The sequence below is a fragment of the Oncorhynchus gorbuscha genome, linkage group LG17 (genome assembly GCF_021184085.1).
Source record: "Oncorhynchus gorbuscha isolate QuinsamMale2020 ecotype Even-year linkage group LG17, OgorEven_v1.0, whole genome shotgun sequence".
Lineage (NCBI taxonomy): Eukaryota > Metazoa > Chordata > Actinopteri > Salmoniformes > Salmonidae > Oncorhynchus > Oncorhynchus gorbuscha.
This window is the reverse complement of record NC_060189.1, coordinates 26437047-26456279: the sequence shown is the minus strand read 5'-3', so window position 1 is coordinate 26456279 and position 19233 is coordinate 26437047. Positions and strand designations below refer to the sequence as shown.

Here is a 19233-nt window from a genome sequence, read left to right as displayed (position 1 = left end):
CCCCCCTTTTAAATAACCAATGTTTTGAATTAGTTTTTTAAAGAACTGATACAACATTTTCAGATGAAAGCATAATGACATTGGGTGAAAAAATGATAAAGGTTGTAAGTAGGGTTAATATTTATTTCCCATTTAGAAGCACAATGAAAAACAATGCGAGACACAGTATAGTTGTGTACAGAAATATCAGTGTTTTCACAACATACTGGGCATGGCTTGGTTAAGACATCCTCTCCTTTGTCACTGTTTACAGGGTTGAGGATCTGTGTCTTCACTCGGAAAGGCTTTAGGAGCATTGCTACTCAATGCTAGTCCCGGAGGGCTGCAGGTGGAATGGCTAAACGGTTTAGATTGTCAGTCATTGTCACTAGGCCATTGGGGCTAAGTAACCTCTGTGTCGATTCAATTTGCTAGCCTACTTATTCTACGTACATGCTGAAGGACTAAGCCTGTGCTCAAGTAAATGCCCTATTGTTTTTACATTGAGTTGGCAGCCCTGTACTCTTTTCCTTGCACTTCAACTGGATGCTTACTAAGGGTGACGACAGTGGCAACTAAGCTGCTTGGTCTCGAAGTTCTGAAGATAGTTGGTTGGCAAATGAAACTATTTCACTACGTCTGACAAATATCCATTGTTTGTTCAACTTGCTCACTCTCCATTTAATAAAAAAATAATTTCCCCCCCATAAAATCGCTAAATAAATTGTTCTTAGGAAATCATGACAAAGATGTTAACATTTCAGTCAAAGAAGTAAAAACAATGGTTCTCTCACAGTGAACATTAGGAGCAAATGAGATGTTCTCTCTTATTTTGTGCCACCTCAAAAAGGACACAGCAGCTGGACAATAGGATTCATACAGGTAGTTTGGCGTCTGTCGATACCAGCTATACAAGAGAGCGCAGCAGGTGGACTACAGGGTGTTTCACTGTTTAATAGGTGCAGGAGTCTGCTGTCAATAAGGCTGAAAGTAAAAAACAAAAATATCCTTAGCATTGTAATCAAGAACAATTAATTTAATGGTCACAAAAATAAACTTGCCGATTTAGTGTGTTCAATACCAATTGAACATACCGTTTGTAAAGAGGCCCAGACGTTCCATTGAGTCGTAATGGAGGGAGAGTTTCCTGTGTCCAGTCATTTCAAGTCCATAAAACAGTACTGTGTGACAGTCAGGTTATTTTCACTAAAGCATTGGAATTCTCGAAAACACCCACATATACAAACGGAATGTGATCCTCATCTTTCAGCTGGAGGAATGCAAATCAAGTTGAGAAGCAGGGACATGGACTTCTTAGTACTTGCATAAAACACCTGTATAAACCTCAACCACATCTGACATAAACACTCAAAGGCCTTTATAAACATTCCATATTTAACTTGGTCACATGAGATTTCTTTTTCCCCCTTTTACTGCTGACAAATGTTTATAATCAGGTGTGATCAAAAGGATTATTCAGGCATTTTCAGACTTCCGTGCTACATATATCTTGATATAAAATCTTTTCTGTTTTCTGTAGTTGTGAAGACTATGAAATTGACATGACAAGAGCCTTGCCAATAAGATGGCACACAAGAAAGTAAACAGCGTTCAATTTAAATTGTATCTAATGTAGGGTTGGGCAACTTGGCCAATATATATTATCACAATATCTTTCCCGATTTTGATGCTATGGCGGTATTTGGCAGAATTTTAGTTTCTGAATAATGAAAGTTCTGAATATGTTTTATGAGTAGTGCATGACCCTAGGATGGCAACCAACAAAAACATTTCTCCATGCTGATTGTTATATAGACAACCAAACTAGGACAACACTGATAGTGAAGTAGTCCCAAATTTTCATGTATATAGCACTGTATCAACAGCTCGTTATAGACCTTCGGTGTCAAACTCATTCCACAGAGGGCCAAATATCTGCCGGTTTTTGGTTTTTCCTTTCAATTAAGACCTAGAAAACCAGGTGAGGGGAGTTCCTCACAAGGGGAAAGGGGGATACCTAGTCAGTTGTAGAAGTGAATGCCTTCAACTGAAATGTGTCTTCCGCATTTAACCCAACTCCCCTGAATCAGAAAGGGGGGGGGCTGCCTTAATCGACATCCACGTCTTTGGCTTCCGGGGAACAGTGAATTATTAGATTTTTTACTGTGTCAGCTCTGGGATTCAATCCAGCAACCTTTCGGTTACTGACCCAACACTCTAACCACTAGGCTACCTGCCACCCCACTACTAATTAGTGACCTTAATTAATCAATCAAGTACAAGGGAAGAGCCAAAACCTGCAGACACTCGGCCCTCCGTAGAATGAGTTTGACGGTTTTGTAAAAAGCCATACTGGTATGAGGATCCATACCGGTATACCTTAAAAGCCGATAGATATCGCCATAATCTAATGTCCACCAAGATCCCAATGACTTTCTTGCAACTTTGGAAATGACAGAGTGGGCTCTTCTGCTTTAAGTCAGTTAGCACAGGCAGCTGGTCCAAACCAGTGGAGGAGTATTAGAATACAGACAAACCTCTAGCCATATATCCCTTCTACCCTAACCACACATGACAGAGTGGCATTCAGACACACATCACTAGTGAGTTTAAATGCAGGAAATGTGTGAACGTGCCTGTGTGCCTGGAGCATATGTTTAATTGCCCTTTTCTTTACTGCTGCAGTCAAAGGTCAGACATGGCTAGTCCCCCAACCACCTCATGTGGACCACTTGATTACAGAGATTTCACAGAGAGAAACTAAATCAGCAACTAAGCAAGCAGAGTCCCCAAAAGTTCACATTACTGTAAGTCTTATTAAACCAAACAAAAAAAATCCAAAAGGCAGAAAAGAAAAGATCAAAGACCCAATCACCATCAAGATCTACATAGAAAAAGTTGGTTTTAGATTACAGATATATTATACTTAATATCATAATTATTATGATTATTATTCATTATCGTCACCATTATCATCTGTTTTTGTTCACGGTTAGAACAGTGTGGGGGCTAAGGGGGAAGAGGATGGCAGTCATTGAGAGGAAGCCTTGGTGGCTATCGTGGACACACAGTGTTGCTGGAAGTTGGGGGACATGGCTGAGTTACAGCCGAGTCTCTGGCGGGGGCCCTTCAGGTTCCCATCCCCCTCCACGATCCAGGGGTTGCTGCTGGCGTCCTTCCCCAGCATGCTGCAGCAGCCTGGGGAGTCCGGGGCCGGGGCTGTGGGCACCGTAGCGATGGGAGTATGGCTGGATGCCAGGCTTTTGGGCTGCCCGCTGGCTGGGGGGCTGTCGGGGGAGTGAGCCTGAAGCACACTGGTGATGTGGGTTAGGAGGTCGTTGAAGAACTCTGGGACACCCTCGTAACCTGGAGAGAAGAGGGTGAGCCTTGAGACATGGCTTACCGATGCTTATATCCCACCTCCAATACAGAGGGCAGCTGATGGTAACAGTACAGTAGAGGTAAATGAATGAAAGACTAAAGAATAAAATGGTCTTGTAGTTATTTTAGGACTTCTTGCTTGTATTTTGACTGCCTAGCTTCTGTCCTTGAGGCACAAAGGGTGAATGTTTGTGAGAGTAGGGATTAGCTCAGTACCATTCTCCTCACACTCCAACCGTCAAAGGTGGCAACAGAGTGCAACCCGAGAACAGTGTTACCATAGCGACGGCCCTAGTCAAGAGAGGCATGCTAGACTCGCCTCTGAGCGTGCTCAATGCTCGTTTAAGACTGCTGATGACATTGTTGAGCTTACTCTCTCCGAGACACCTAGTCTCCGTCTCCAAGCAAGACCATGTCACGTAGGCTATCAATGCCTTAAAGCAATCTCTCAAAGACTTGAGATGACATACTGGTAGAGATGGTAAAACTGAGTATGAATCCCCATCCATCGTAGACTTCAACAGAAACACACATCTACTCCTACTCCCTACGGCAGAGGAACAAACCACTCACCAGGGAATGCATTGATGTCGATGACGGCGTGTTGGCCCGTGAGGTTGTTGATGATGACGTCGATGCCAAACAAGGACACGCCCAGCGCCTGTCGCAAAGACCTGGACAGCTCTCTGATGACATCATCACTGGGTGGCTGGGACACCCCCTCCACGTTGTCCCTCTGTGGCAGGAAGAAAACTAAGTCTGAGTCTACTGAACTAGATAACACTGGTTTTAACCAGATATAGGGGATTTGATTTGAGTGATTTTAAGTATGTTAATGTATTGTACTTACAGAGGTCAGGTCTGAAGAGGACTCTGGCTTTGATACATTATGACTGTTGAAGAAAATTGCTTTTCTGTCTGTAATGGAGAAAACATGTACTTTAGTCAGATGACACATTACCTCTACTGAACTATTTGTTATGGGTGTACAGTTCTCATCTCAGGCACTAGGAGGTAGCAAAAACTCATTTGAGCGACAAATGTCCAGCAAAGTCCACTGGTTGATGGAAACAAAGGCACAGGAGCAGCCATAAACAATGAATGAAGTGGTACCAGTATCACATTCAAGTTCAAGTGCACTAATGGGAAGATACTGCGCAATAAAAAATTGACAGTGATGTTAACATCAAATAAATTCTAGGCTTGCGTATATTAGCTGCCGTTGGCCTTGCGTGCATGTGTCCTTAAGATTACTTTACCAGAAATCCCATGAATAATATTTTTGTTTGAGTGTTAGAGGGGTGCTCTATTCCCTCCAACAAGCATGCAAGCTCCATTCATTACTCACATGTATCCACATGTGCTGCTCAATGATCTTAACCATCTCTAATCATTATAAAAACAAAGACTAAAGCCAAAGTAAAGCCTAATGAAGAACTTGGATAATTTAACACATGAAAATAAACTCAAATGTCTGGCAAAAAAATACATATCTTACACACACAACTCCTACTTGGAGTGATGTATGACCATTACATCACTCCATTTCAATGGCCTTAATAAACTGAGTGTACTAAACGTTACGGACTCGTTCCATGACAGACTGACCAGGTGACAGCTATGAACCCTTAAAGGTCCCTTTTTAAATCCACTTCAAACTGCAATGCTTCTGGGTTTCTCGCTCAACAGTTTCCTGTGTGTTTCAACAATGTTTTGTACACAATGCATATCCCCATTACCAGTCATGTAGCTGGTAATAGGGATATGGCTGGTAATTTGGTCTGACTCAGCGCAGGGGTTTCCCTCAAGCAAAAACAGACAATGATTACAAATGTGTGCCTTGTAGCAAGGTTCTAACAAGACAAATGGATTACTCCCTTTACATTGGGTAGGGCTGGAAATCAATCTAACACCAAGCGATGGCTTTATAAAGAAGGAGAGGAAGGATTGAAGTAAAGCAGGACTTTGTCCGAAACGAGCCCAGGGCCTCGGACTACCAGGGTGTGGTAATACTGGAAGCATTAGCTACACAAATCATTCCCAGGAAAGCTGAAGGAAAGACCCCTAGGCACATATCACCTCTGCTGGGAGCGTGGGCAGTGGGATGGGACCTTATCTTCTGACACCAGGCCCTCTTTCACAACACTGAGGTGCTTAAACACCCAACCCCTCTCTCCTTACCTAACACAGTCCTCCCTTCTCTCCCTTTGTTTATAATCCATTTGGTCTGCTCTATATATAGTGCGGGTTTGTTTTAAATCCGGCCAACGCCCTGGCCAACGCCCTGGACGGCACTCTGTGTATACAGTAGCATAGGTGTGGTGCGTGTGGCAGGTAGAGTCACTTTACTGCATGTTTCACTGTGCTGCAGCACACAGGGATGACCCTAGTCTCTTTCAGAAGGTCACTTTACTGCATGTTTCACTGTGCTGCAGCACACAGGGATGACCCTAGTCTCTTTCAGAAGGTAAAAGCCGACGATTCCACTGAAGCCCAGACTGGTTTGCATGAGGGCTTTTACTGTAGTGGATGCAAATGGTGCAGCTTATTCTGTCACGGAAAAGGGCCACATTCAGATTACTTCAGCCTAATCAATGTTCTGATTGCCTCATGACGTTTGGTATACAGGAATAAGATGTGCCTGTACACCATGCTCTTCCTCTAGAGAATGAAATCAAATAAAGAAAAAACAAGTTGACCAACATTTATAAACAACCAAATCCACTGCACTCCGTTTTTTAAAAGAGAGTGAGAGTCCAGTCTTGAAGATGTTTAAAAGCATTTATGAGGTATTTTATTGGGCCTGTTAGGAGGACAGCAGTGCTGTAGGCTTTCCTCAGAAATGGCACACTGTGTGCCCATAAATAGACAAGTCTCCTGGGTCCTCCTCACCTGCTGGTCCAGCAGGGAAGTTCTTGAGGGAGGGTCTCTCCACCAGTGTGTAGGACTCCCCCACCACAAACACCTTGTAGAGCACCGCGTTGTGGTTGATGAAGCTCTGGATCACACACGGAGGCTTCACATCCTTCAGGTCCTCCTCACTGAAGATGATGGCCATCTGTGGAGAGGGAGAAGAGGTCATCAATACAGTTCATCTCATTTAATTCATAAACTTGTCCATATAACATAACATCCATCTAACCAGTTTCCACTGACTTGACTGGTTCAATGACAGAAACATGTATGAATGTTAACCATATGGGCGGACGGAGAAGCGGCTATTGATTGGACTGACAGAACTGTAGAGTGTTTGATGTGTTAAATGATTATCTAGTTAGAGACACTAATGGATTACAGGGATTTAGCTAACGATCGAGGGTGTGATTAATCTGTGACCCTAAGCGCAGCTTGCCTAGCGATTAAGAGTGTTGGGGCTAGTAACCGAAAGGTCTGGTTCGAATCCCTGAGCCGGCAAGGTGTAAAGAAATATCTGCCCTTGAGCAACACAGTTAACCAACAACTGTTCCCCAGGTGATGATGACGTGGAGGTCGAATAAGGCAGCCCCCCCGCACCTCTCTGATTCAGAGGGATTGGGTAAAATGCGGAAGACACATTTCAGTTGAATACATTCAGTTGTGCAACTGACTAGGTATCCCCCTTCCCCACCATGACCCTGGTGGCTCTTACCTCGTGAGAGTTGGTTCCATGGGCTACTCGTGTTTTGCAAACTGAGAGATGGAGACAGAGGAAGAAGAACAGGTTGAAAATGTTTGTGAGGAAACCACACTTCCCCAATGGCATCCGTTGAGAAAAAACATGACCGTCACAAGATGACAGCGGGTTATTTTTACATTGACCACAACTTTCAAAAGTCCCTCTCCATAAATGGCTGTCTGCAGACAAGAAAGCTAGGTAAATTGGACATAGAAGTTGGCTTAAAAATAGAGGAGGGTTTGAAAATAATTAAGCTAAAAATTAACTTTGAGAAGTTAAACCAAGATATTTATAGTTCAACACTGAAAAGTAACATCAGGATTAAACCACATCACTCTCCTAAATAATAAACTAATTGTGGTGTAGCTAATGTGTGGATACTAAAACCAGGTTGTTGTTTTTTTAGAGTGTTTGGCAGTTTCCCCCTCACTACAGATTGTTTCCTAATGTCAACCCCTACAAAGCGAGGAGGACGGACCCTGTGTAATCATCTGGGTCAAGTGACAATTCCTCTTCCTCTATCAAACAGGAAAGGGAGGGACTTACTAAATGGGAAAGTGAGTCCATGCTTCTCAATCTTCTCCAGTGTATCTGGACCACACTCTGTGTTCAGAACCATGAACGGGGGAGAGCAGATTCTCTCATCTAGTGAGGAAGGGAGATGAAGAGAGGGAGGGGAGACAGAGGAAGGAAAGGAGATGAGTAAGAGAGTAGGAACTAGGAAAGAAACCCCCATCTTAATAATCAGAGAATCTGTTGAAGGAAAATAATATCTAAGCATGTCATTCAGAAGTCCTTTGTTTCAGCCTGACTATCCAAGAACACTCTCACGCACACAGAAACTCAAAACACACTGACTGACGTATTCTCTCAGATGGCTAGTTTTTATATATATATATTTTTTTATACCTGTGACGCCAAACACCCTACTCACACAGCCAAAACACAGACAAGAAAGCTACTTGTCATCTGATAACAGAGGCAGAAGGCCATCTAATTTTAGACACAAACACACCACCTGTGTGTCATTGCTTTCCTTTATACCGCTGTATTAGGGAACCCCAAAACACACAGCTGCCACCTGAGGGAGGAGCAGAGGAGGTAGAGATGAGAACAGGCTCCTGTTCAAAGAAATAAACAATAAAGCTGCCAACTCTGTCTGGCCTGCTCCGCCCAGAGACGCCACAGCACCAGACAACACATAGATCAGGACCAGACAGAAAACAAGAAAGACTACTAGACCGACAGACAACATACAACAGACAAGTCCACAGCTCTTCCAAAACCATCAGGTGTACATACAGTACACATACTCAGGATGGGAGTGCTTGTCACCCAGACTGTGTAGCACTTTGGAGAATTGAATCAGAGCATCATTCTCATTGTTTACATAGTGGCCTGCAGCGGTGGCTGTTTCTCCAACTCCTCTCATAAGACTTGAAGTAAGAGGTTCTGCCATCCCAGGAAGTGACTGACAAACATCCTGCAGGTAGAACACAGTAAATCTGCCCTCGTGTGAGCCGATACAGCGATCCAGACTAACGTTTTCCCCTGGTGGCACCAGTACATTATTTGGAAGCACCTAAAAACGTTCCTGGCGTAACGCAATAGATCAAATTAGTCATAATTTTAAAAAAAGTAATCCATGGTGCTTTATTGAAAAAAATACAACGGAGTGATTATAGTATGATTAAATAAATAAATAAAATCGTCAAACACATCCCAGGAGGAATGTATGATTGAAGTATTTTTATGTGCAACATAAACCAGTGATTGACGTGAATTTTGGGTTGACAATTAGGCTTTTGTTGCTATATTTCTGTCAAAAAGGGCTCCAGAATTTTCTGATTTTGCAAATGGCCAATGTGCAGCTTGCGTGCGCCACATCTCAAAGACATACCAGAAACCTCCGTTATTTAAAAAAAGGTGTTCATAATATGATTATAATAATACCCCTAATAAAGCTGAAACCCTCCTCTCTTCAGCTAGAAAACAGCATAGCTGTTTTCAAAACTATGTTAGTGTTTTACCCACAACTTATTTCTAAATAACGCATTTCTCTCACCATTTTAATAGAGTCCACAGCTGGAGGGAGTGGGAGTGAGCCACAGAAGCCGGCCGGCCGACCGCAGCAAAACGGGCACTGCAGGGGCAGGGTAGGCTCTTTCATAGCAGAAATTAAAGCACTTTATTTTAGGTGTACTGTTTGACCAAAATCATAGTTTTAACTTGCACAGCCAAGTCAAAGGGTCACAAAATGTGACTAAATGGTCGCAGTCTGGAGCTCTGCTATATTAAAGTTCTGGGGCTCTGCAGTAATTTCCTGGCTATCGGAGATAAGGCAGCTCGTTTGACACAGAAAATCAGTGTCCGGGCCAAACCAAGCGCTGGCATATTGCTGCTGATGCCAAAAACACAATAGAAACACTACAGTGTTTGTGTTGTGCGGGCAATGTGATGTCGGTGCTTCCGGTGAGTTGTGCTGAGGTCAGGAGAAGCCCACAGGACTGTATTACACTGGCTAGTGGCTATACCACTGAATGCTGCTGAGCTGTGGTTGCAGATAGGCTGCATAGACACACAGCTCAATGATCACATTGTGGATGTGGAGAGCATACATCAAATACAGAAAAGGTAGACAAATCTCACACTTTTCTGGTTCATACACAATGAACTATATTCTTTTCAACAGTAAACAACTTCATTTATCCACCATCTTTACATACACTACACAAGATAACTTGCGCTTCAGACCAGTCAGGGAGTGATCACCCAGGCAGTCATGAGCAGCTGACTCAGGAGGGGTGCAGTGATTGGAGGAAGTAGGGGGATCACCAAGGTGTCAAAGCCATGGGTCTGCTTCCCATTTTGCCAGCATGCGATTTGACCAAAATGTAATGTAGCCAATCACAATCCCCTAATACGGATAGGGTAGGTTCTTATCAAAACGAAACCTTAAAAACAGGCTGTCTTTTGTTAGAATAATCGACAAAAAGGAAGCAATAAATTACCAACAGAACATTTAATAACAATAGAAGGATCAACTTAATGAAAGTTAAGAAATGCGTAAGTATAGAACGCTTTGACTGATTTTAAGGTAGCTAAACATACATTCAAAAATAACCTAGGCACAAACAAACATCACTTGATTGTTAATACAAGACTAAATGTGATTGTACTCTGTGCTCCTTAACTTGTATTTGTCTGTGGTGCTCCTGTTCTGTCAGTGACCATCAATGGAGACGTGGCAGCAGCCTAGGAGTGTGGCGTGATGAGTGAGACAGAGGCCTGGAGGATTTACCCATCACCCCACTGAGCTGAGCTCAGAATTCACACTCACACTGCTGTTGTTGTGGGAGGGGATAGTAATGTCGGACTAACGTCACTCAAAAACAATCCAAAGACCCAACGTGTATTTTATCTGTGAGAACAAAAACTGACTTTAAATCCAAAAAGACCGCCATCATGTTCCCATACCTGTGGATCGTGACTTGAGCAAAAAACCCCAAAAGAAGGCCCATTTGGAAGCATCAGGCCCAGATACAGAGAGACGAGAGAAGATATGAGGATGGTGAGTGAAGCACACGGTCTGTGTGTTATGCGTTGGCGTCGTGCTTGGCCCTGGCCGTTTGGCTCTGAGTGCAGGGGATCAATCTCCTCCTCTGTCTAAACACTGTGTGCACTCAGCAGACGTTTACGGGACGTCAGTCCGACTCGAGGCAGACAGCATACACTACTGGCTGGCCTGACGCTATGGAACCGCTCAGAGTTTGGGGATCTGGAGTAGGACAGTACTATACCAGACCCAATACTACCATGACAAAACACCCAATTAAAATGAGAGATTCTCATCTTAAAAGGATGTTATCAATAGGGTTTGATCCTTAAAGGAAAAAACAGGACAGTCTTAAGGAGGCCTGGCTGATTGGAATGCTCATACTGGACACTGGTTAACTCTTTCTATAAAGGCAAAGCAGCCACAGGTGAAACTGACCTTCACATTTTCTTTGCAAAAGTTATCAGCAGCATTATCAAAGGATTACCAAGTAGGCCTATACTGGTACAAGTCCAGTGTTAACAGTAGATTGAAATCTAAATGTTGCTATTTAAGGCTACATTCCTAATATTACCAGCTCCTCTTCTATTCCCTTGCTCAGAGCCAAACCAGGGATGTTTTCAATATTTCAAATTGAACTCCAAACTCTGTGTGCCCTGCAAGTAAACCCATAATTCTCCATATCCCGCTGTAAGGAGTTTACAGTGAAAATAAAATGAGCCATTAATCTTTGTGAGAGAACAACATCTTCAACTCGGCGTCGTAGAGCACCTCCGCTGACGTCTTGATTAACTTCATCAGATCAATCGAACAGAACAGGTCCATAAAGTAACAGTGAACTGCTTTAAAGGCAGTCTATGTAAGCAAGGCAATCAATCTTAGTGGTTTTTATTCAGCCCATGCTGACTATTCTGTGCTGGGATGGGCCTGGATGCGTCTGTGCGGTCCTCAGCAGTCCCTCCACAGCTCTTTTTCTTTCATCTGATGAGCCTTTGTATAAAGATTGACTTATTGCATCAGCAGGACACTTGTTATTGTTGGTCGCGTTTGAACCACAGAAACATTAGATTTATGTGGACACCAAATACTCCCCACATAACAAAGCACTACAATAATCTGGTTAAACAAATACCTCAAGAGTCTGGTTCAGTTTGATTCCACAAAAATCTGTTCATTTAAGGGTGTCCTAGTCCCAGTCCCCTTTCTTTTGAAGTGGAAAAGAAATACCAAGACGAAGAGCACCCTGAATGAGATCCTTCACGTTGTACAGCCTGACGACTGTTGCCATCTTTACAAACACCAAGTGAAATATCGAGGCAGCAAGGCTGACTTCTAAACGGAAAAGAGTGGATTCCACCACCTAAAGTAAACAACCACCCTGCCAAAACAGACTTCGACAACACTCTGGAAAGCTGATGAGCGGAACAATGAGTCATGTGGTGTAGAGGAGACTAATGGGACCAGGAGGACTAACCCCTGTGTAGTTAGGCAACCCCTGTGTAGTTAGGCAACCCCTGTGTTCTTAGGCTAACATTTCACAGGGCTATCTACTGATCTCCAAGTACAGTTATAGAAGTTTAACATGCATCAGCTTACACACAAACAAGCACAAAGCTCTAGTGTTTCCTCCCATTGAGTACTATTCTCAGCCACTCAGGCAGCCCTCTGACCATGGCAGGCTCTCCGCAGCCTCTGGTTCTGGGCAGCCAGCACTGCACTGGGGCTACATGGTCTCCACTGATAAGGAGGAGGAAGTGGCCGTGCCAGAGTGTGCACTTTGGACTTTCCACTCTCATTACAACCAAACAGGAAGAGAAGAGGTTTCACGCCAGACAAAATCTGTCCACGAAAATAAGATCACAAAGTGAGGAATTTTTTGTAGAGGTCCATGACTGTCAAATTTGGTGAACAAAAAAATGTAATTTCTAATTTGCTACGTGAGGCTTATTTGGTCAAACAGAAGTTCCGTAATGGTTTGGTTGTTACAAATGCATTGATAAGTAGACGCACCAACTGTACATCAGCGTTGTGCTTGTTGTTCACTTGCGCATCTGCCCTCTCATTGGCTAGAATGGTCCCACCTGATCTTGCCTCCACCTTCGAGGACATGCATTTAATTTCCATTGTTAGAGCGGTCACAACTATCTTGTCAATATAATAGAACAATTGCTACAACAACCCTCCCCTCCTCTCCTCTCCATGCTCCCACCAGCACCAGCCACGGTTGTTGACGACCAGAGCGGAGTCATTTTAAGTCACTGGTTTTGGCTCGATTATAAAATAAATAAAGCACGGTTCTGTAAAAAAATGTGTTACATTAATTGCACTGTGCATTATGTGGGTTAAATGTTGTAATACTGAATAAAACAATAAAAGTCACATGGTGGTAATGACTGACCATTACGGCATAATTTATTCACATTACTTAATCAAAAATGTGTTTTATTTGATGACTTTTATGACTACTGAATACCAACTACCAATCACTTAGCTCATGTATTTTCGGGCTCACGAAGCAACTGCTTTCTATCCCTCTCGATTAAGTGTTCACTCTTCTCTCAGTGTCTGCTCCTCACAGAGCAGACAAGTTAAAGCAGCCACGCGAAGGATTATGGTCATTGTAGTTAATTACCACTTATGCACTAAACTATGTAGAACATTGGCCTGTTTGAAACTACAATTCCCTACATCGCACAGTTCAGAATTGAACTGATTTCTCTGAATAAACTGCACATCGAGCTAAATGGAATTCTAATAACTTAACCGATGGTCAATTAGTAAAAAACGAAAGAATAACCTACATTTCGGTCAATCGCTCAGCACTATTGACTACAGAAACAAACACTTTAATTCACAAGTTTTCTTCTTGTCATGTTGTAATGCGATCTGACGGTTTACATTTCAACATCCCAGTCCAACCTTCCAGAATCTTCTGGGTGAAAACCACAGCATCAGAGTATTCAAAAGGTTCACCACTCCAGTCACTCAATAGCAGATGCATCACATCATTATAGCAGGCCCCTTATCCAACCATGTCCGATGTGTAAGACCCCCCCCCCCCCCCCCAGACAGCTTACAGACCTTGTTACATAACCACCAACATGTAATATAATAATAATATAATAATATATGTCTATTTGGGAGAGGAAAAAAATGCAATTTTCGGTGTTATATTTTAAGCAACTGACGCCACTTTACATTTGGAGACATCTCTGATCTATTCCTCTGACCCAGGGTTACACTGAATCGTACCATGTAGCTGAACATGCCACCCACAAGCACTGCACAACTACACACGTGTACAGTACACGTTACACACACAAAAATATGTACTCAAGTGGGCACACATGCATACACACACTCTTTTGGTCTCTGTCTCGCTCTCCACCTGGTGCGTGCGAGTACAGAAGGGTTTTCATGTAATGGCTCCAGGTTTATGTCCCATGCCATGTTCTCAGTAAATGAACAGCAGATGAGTCACATGTGTGTTTACAGTAGAGAAAAGCTTTGTTGTTAATGTGCCATCATTCCACTGCTCTGCTCCAGTCTCTGGACCCAGACAGGCTACACAGCCAGCCCACTGGGGACCATATGGTTCCTGTGAAAGAAGATCTAGGTGCTGCTGGCCTGCTGGATGACAGCCTCCTCTAGCTAATACAGCTTTAGTCCATCACTGGAACCAATACACACTCTGGTAGAGGCAGGAGCCAGGTTCACCAGGGGTTCACAGAGGGGAGAGAGGAGGGATGGTGCTGTCGTAGTGGGAGTTATGTGCCTGCATAAACCACCTGGTAGGAAGCACAACTACAGGGTGACACAATCCACCGCTGAAATACGTCACACCACCATCTCCTGGTCACTTTATCAGAAATCAAATCAAAACGATTTGTTATCACAACCCATCCTTGACAACAGATAACTCACTCAAAAATTCCCACGTAGACACTCCTATGGGATCTTTTGCTGTCTAGGACTGGCAGTGGCACTGGGTATATTGGGAGTTAAATCATACCAGTGCGAGGCAGTGCCAGTGCTCCATGTGTGGCTACCTTGCATGCAGTCCTCTATCCTGTGGATGAGCTGGTAGGACTTGCAGCGGTCCAGCAGGGTCCTGATGGCTGGGAGGGGATCCAGCACGATGGTCTCAGGGTGGGCCTCAATGTAGTCCTGAAAGGAGGCGCCACACACACACACACACACACGGGAGATGAGGGAGCACACATCACAGCTAATGTAGGCAGTCTGGACACTGTGCAACACTTACACATCACAGCTAATGTAGGCAGTCTGGACACTGTGCAACACTTACACCTCACAGTAGGACAGGGCTCATGTGTATTTCCATTTTGGTACCCTGCTCATTCCTTCATGCCCACTGTGTTGTGGTGTGTCATCACTGTGCCCTGCATGGCAGGCTGTTAGGTCAGCGTGAGGTTTCCTGATTTATATAACCACACCCCCATCTCTCTATCCTCCTCGTCTCTACACTCCATCCTCTTCTCCAAGTAATCTCATACTCTCCACTTTCACCTCTCTGCACAGTCCTTCCTGCCAGCCTGTCATCATGTCAGTATTTTAGCTACTCTTCAACACTGGCAGGTGCTTTGGCCTAAACATTATGCAAAACAGTCAACACCCCCCCCCAAGTGAAATCAAATTTTTCCTTAAATACATTTTTAGACATAGGCTACATTAGACCTCTTTGCCTAACAAAAACACACACACACAAATGCCTGCCTACACACAATCTATTTTCCTAGAGACTGAACATCCATCTGTGTTGAGTATGACTCCTGCCAGCTCTGATCAAAACAGTAGTGTGGTTACATAAGACAAACATGTTGCCATCAAAAACTAAAGCCAAACCAATCTTCCAGTGGTTTAAAAGAACTGACAAACCCTCTGAATTTTGGCCATCAATTTGCGTAAAAAAAATATATTAAAAAATGTTCTACAAAATGTGTGTGAGAGAAAAAAGGGTGGGACAGACAGTGGATTCCTCCATGGGGATGTGGGTGTGGCAGGTAATAATGGAGAAAGACGTCAACCTATAGGTAGCTGCCATAATAAAAGGAAACACTTTCGTAAATGAGGGTTCTGGCGGCTCTTATGGTGTGGGGTGCATTTCCTGGCATGGTTTAGGTCCTCTCAACCCATTAAGGCGACCGCATGCTTCCCAGCTGAAACAGCTCTGAAGGCTTTGTCCATTATATGACGACATTAGTGTACACACATTTTTCTTCTCTTCAAGGCAAGCCAAAATCGGTAGCCGAAGTCTATGCCACTTCGTTTGTAATTGGTCAACAGTAAAGATTCTTCATAAACGTCTGTTGTCATTCAACGAGAGACTGCTCATTTACGTGCACATTTGTTCACTGAGAAATACCTCAAACATCTCAGCTAGAGGTAAAAATTGCACGACTAAGATCTCATCAGCAAAAATAGTCTAAATTAAATTAGATTTCTTGAGTCATTTTAGATCAATTTCGACTATTATGAGGAAGTATACACTGTATACTACGGTGTCTCAAAATGGACAAATGGTATTATTGCCGCTTTTTAAAAGTTTTTCAAGCGAAGGTCTTAAGGGAGTATGTGAGCACACTCTTTGCTTTAGGCACCAGAGGGCAAGGAAAACACCAATAAATACACAGCCATTCCGAGCGATCACTTTCACCCTATGGTAACGCATTTCTATCCTGATAGGAGTGGTCTCTTCCAGGATGAAAATGCCCCCATCCACAGGGTACAAGTGGTCACTAAATGATTTGATGAGCATGAAAACAATGTAAAGCATATGCCATGGACGCCCAGCCACCAGATCTCAACCCAATTGAATACTTAAGGAGAGATTCTGGAGTGGCGCCTAAGACAGTGTTTTCCACCACCAACAGAACATTTTCTGGTGGAAAAAAACTGGTGTCGCATCCATCCAGTAGTTCCAGACTCTATGGCAAGGTGCAGTGAAGCTGTTCTGGCTCGTGGTGGCCCAACACCCTATTAAAACACTATGTTGGTGTTTCCTTTGTTTTGGCAGTTAACTGTACATATGCAAATGAAACGGACCAACATATTAATTATGTATAACCCAATTCATAGGCCTATACTTGAAGGCCATGCAAGTCCAAGTGTTTATTGATGGTATTCTTCACAATCAACAAGCACTAGCTGTGGTTGCCTGTTTTGCAATAGAAGGCGGTTGTGGTATTTCCCCCTAGAAGTCCTCTAAAGAAAATAATACCACATTCACCTAAATCCACAGGATATGGTTGATGCCCATTAAGATGTTCTCTAACTGTGCAAGGCTTTGTTTACATCTAATTCAGTTATAGTCAAAAGAAGGTATGCAAACTATTGGGCAATGTTTCCACAATGAAGTCCTCTTTCCCTAAACTACAGGATGCAGTAACAGGTCTGATCATTAATGCTGTTTATTTCCATGCCACAGAATGACGGACTGACTAAATGCAAGGCTAAATGTGACGTTCAGTGGCAGGGTCAAAGTTCAATTCTAATCACCCTGAAAGAAAACCTGCCCGCCAACTGCTTGTAATATTGCTGCGTAGCGTCTCTGATAGCAATAATTACTATGCCTTCACACAGCAAGATGGGGATATTCTGAGTCATAAAATACCTACAGGAGGGAGTGGAGATCAAATCAACAGTTGTTAACCAACCCTCCCAGTCATCTGCAGCCAAGATTGATATCATTTCAAGAGGTGGGGTCCTTGACAGGCTCTATTGACAGGTACAATAGGCTTGAAGAAGACGACTGGCCACCCCTCAGAGCCTGGTTCCTCTAGCTTTCTTCCTAGGTTCCTGCCTTTCTAGGGAGTTTTTCCTAGCCACCGTGCTTTTACATCTGCATTGCTTGCTATTTGGGATTTTAGGCTGGGTTTCTGTATATCATTTTGTGAAATCAGCTGATGTAAAACATTTTTTTTAATGGCTTGAAATAATTTAAATTGATTGAACCCCACTTTTAAATTGGCATAAAAGAAAGAAACTGAACATTGCGTGCTGATGTGACATTAAGATTAATATATACAAAAATCTGAGAAGCATTTTGTTCTGTTGATTATCTGTCCCTTTTGAACATCCCCATCTTTCCTTTCCAAATAAGCAGTCAGCAGCAGCGTAGTCTCAGTCCCTGGCAGTGAGGATGGCGTGACTGCGTGACTCTGCACACGATAACAGCAGAGCCCTCTGAGTCATCCAGAAACAGAGGAGGAGGGGGAGGGCAAGAGAAGGGTGGCATGGATGGAGACCGCATCTAACACCTTTTAAAGCACTGCCAGATCGATCCACACAAGAACAAACACACAGCAACCATCACTACACACCTCACACTTCAAAACACATTCATTTCAAATTGTTCCCACTCAGATGACACAAAATGAGTGCACAACATTCACAACACAGGCTGTTCCTGCGAGATACAGAAATACATGACCACCTCCCCCTCTAATTAGCAAAACCACTAATTACCAGACGTGTTGTAGTGGTGAAATCTGTTAGTGGTGTTGTGGAATCATAGACTGTTGGCTGTTGTAACTCAGGCCCTCCCTCCCTCACCTGCACTCTCTGCACCAGCAGGACTGACTGTGTGTCGTTCTGGTCGGCCTCCAGGATCAGGTCGGTCAGCTTGTGGATGATGACGTCTAGGGGACCTTGCTCCTCAAGGGGCTGGCTCAGGTCCAGCTGGGAAGACACAGGAGAGGTCAGGGGTTAGAGGTCAACAAGGAAACATTAACAAGGAAAGCTACTGTACTACCACTATAGCCATAACCACTGTCTTTTTGTTTTGTATGTTTTTGGTAACACTCTTGCTAAACAATGTAAAATGATGCCGCAGGGGGTGTTTCCTTCCTGCAGAGATCCAGAACTGGCTCTGCCTCAACAGGCATAGAGTTATAGGATAGGTCTGGCTGCTGTGGTCAGTAGTGTACTGTAGGTCGATACTGGCGTTGTGTGGGTCAGTACATATACCCAAAGGACGGACACCCAAGCACACAATCTCCAGAAGAAGTGACAGTCTTTGGGGCACAACGGTCACTCTTCTACTGGGCTACATGATGTGTCCAAATCACAATGAGCCTCTATTGTGATCTAAGCTGAATGGATCCACTGTGGTGTGAGGGAGGGAGGGGTAAATGTGTGTGGAAGAAACCGTATGTACGGGTGTGTATTCTGATTCTCTAAATCTCTGGGTTTGTGTGCTTTAGACCGTACCCTTTTCTAAGACCCTTTTGTCAGCATGTCTGAGTCCCCATTATGTTTGTATGCAACTGTATGCCTGCTTGTGTGTGTACTTCAGTAGGCTCATCTCCAGCAGAGGGGCCATGCATTTCTGACCTGAAGAAACGGCTTCACTGATAGTGAAGGGCTATTTTGATACTGAGTCCAGAACTGTCTAATACAGCAAGGCCGAGCATGCTTATCCTTTCCTATAATTAACGATAGGCATTTAGCAGACTAACAGCAATACTTGCTAAATGCAAAAATAACATGCAAATAAATAGGCCTACATGATATGGAATGACCGTTTGTTACACTTTATTAAATCTATTAGTACAGTAAAATGGATGTAAGGCAATACACAGAAGGAGGATTTTCCCCCAGGTACCGGACTGGTCAAGCATTCTGCACTCGACAAGAACAC

At 43.5% G+C, this 19233-nt stretch overlaps 1 protein-coding gene across 3 annotated transcripts in view; it reads right to left on the bottom strand.

The window, feature by feature from the left end:
- Positions 1–102: 102 nt before the first annotated feature.
- Positions 103–19233, bottom strand: part of LOC124002089 (inositol-tetrakisphosphate 1-kinase-like) — a 39164-nt gene continuing 20033 nt past the window's right edge. For 2 of the 3 annotated variants that reach the window (XM_046309355.1, XM_046309356.1), the window contains exons 4-11: positions 18147–18272; positions 14621–14738; positions 7562–7660; positions 6989–7029; positions 6253–6418; positions 4211–4278; positions 3934–4096; positions 103–3345 (exon numbers count right to left, since the gene is read on the bottom strand). In XM_046309355.1, coding sequence (XP_046165311.1) covers positions 3011–3345; positions 3934–4096; positions 4211–4278; positions 6253–6418; positions 6989–7029; positions 7562–7660; positions 14621–14738; positions 18147–18272 — 1116 coding nt within the window. In that variant the 3' untranslated portion in view covers positions 103–3010. The remainder of the gene's footprint in view (positions 3346–3933; positions 4097–4210; positions 4279–6252; positions 6419–6988; positions 7030–7561; positions 7661–14620; positions 14739–18146; positions 18273–19233) is intronic. The other variant, XR_006832910.1, reaches the window with a different exon arrangement.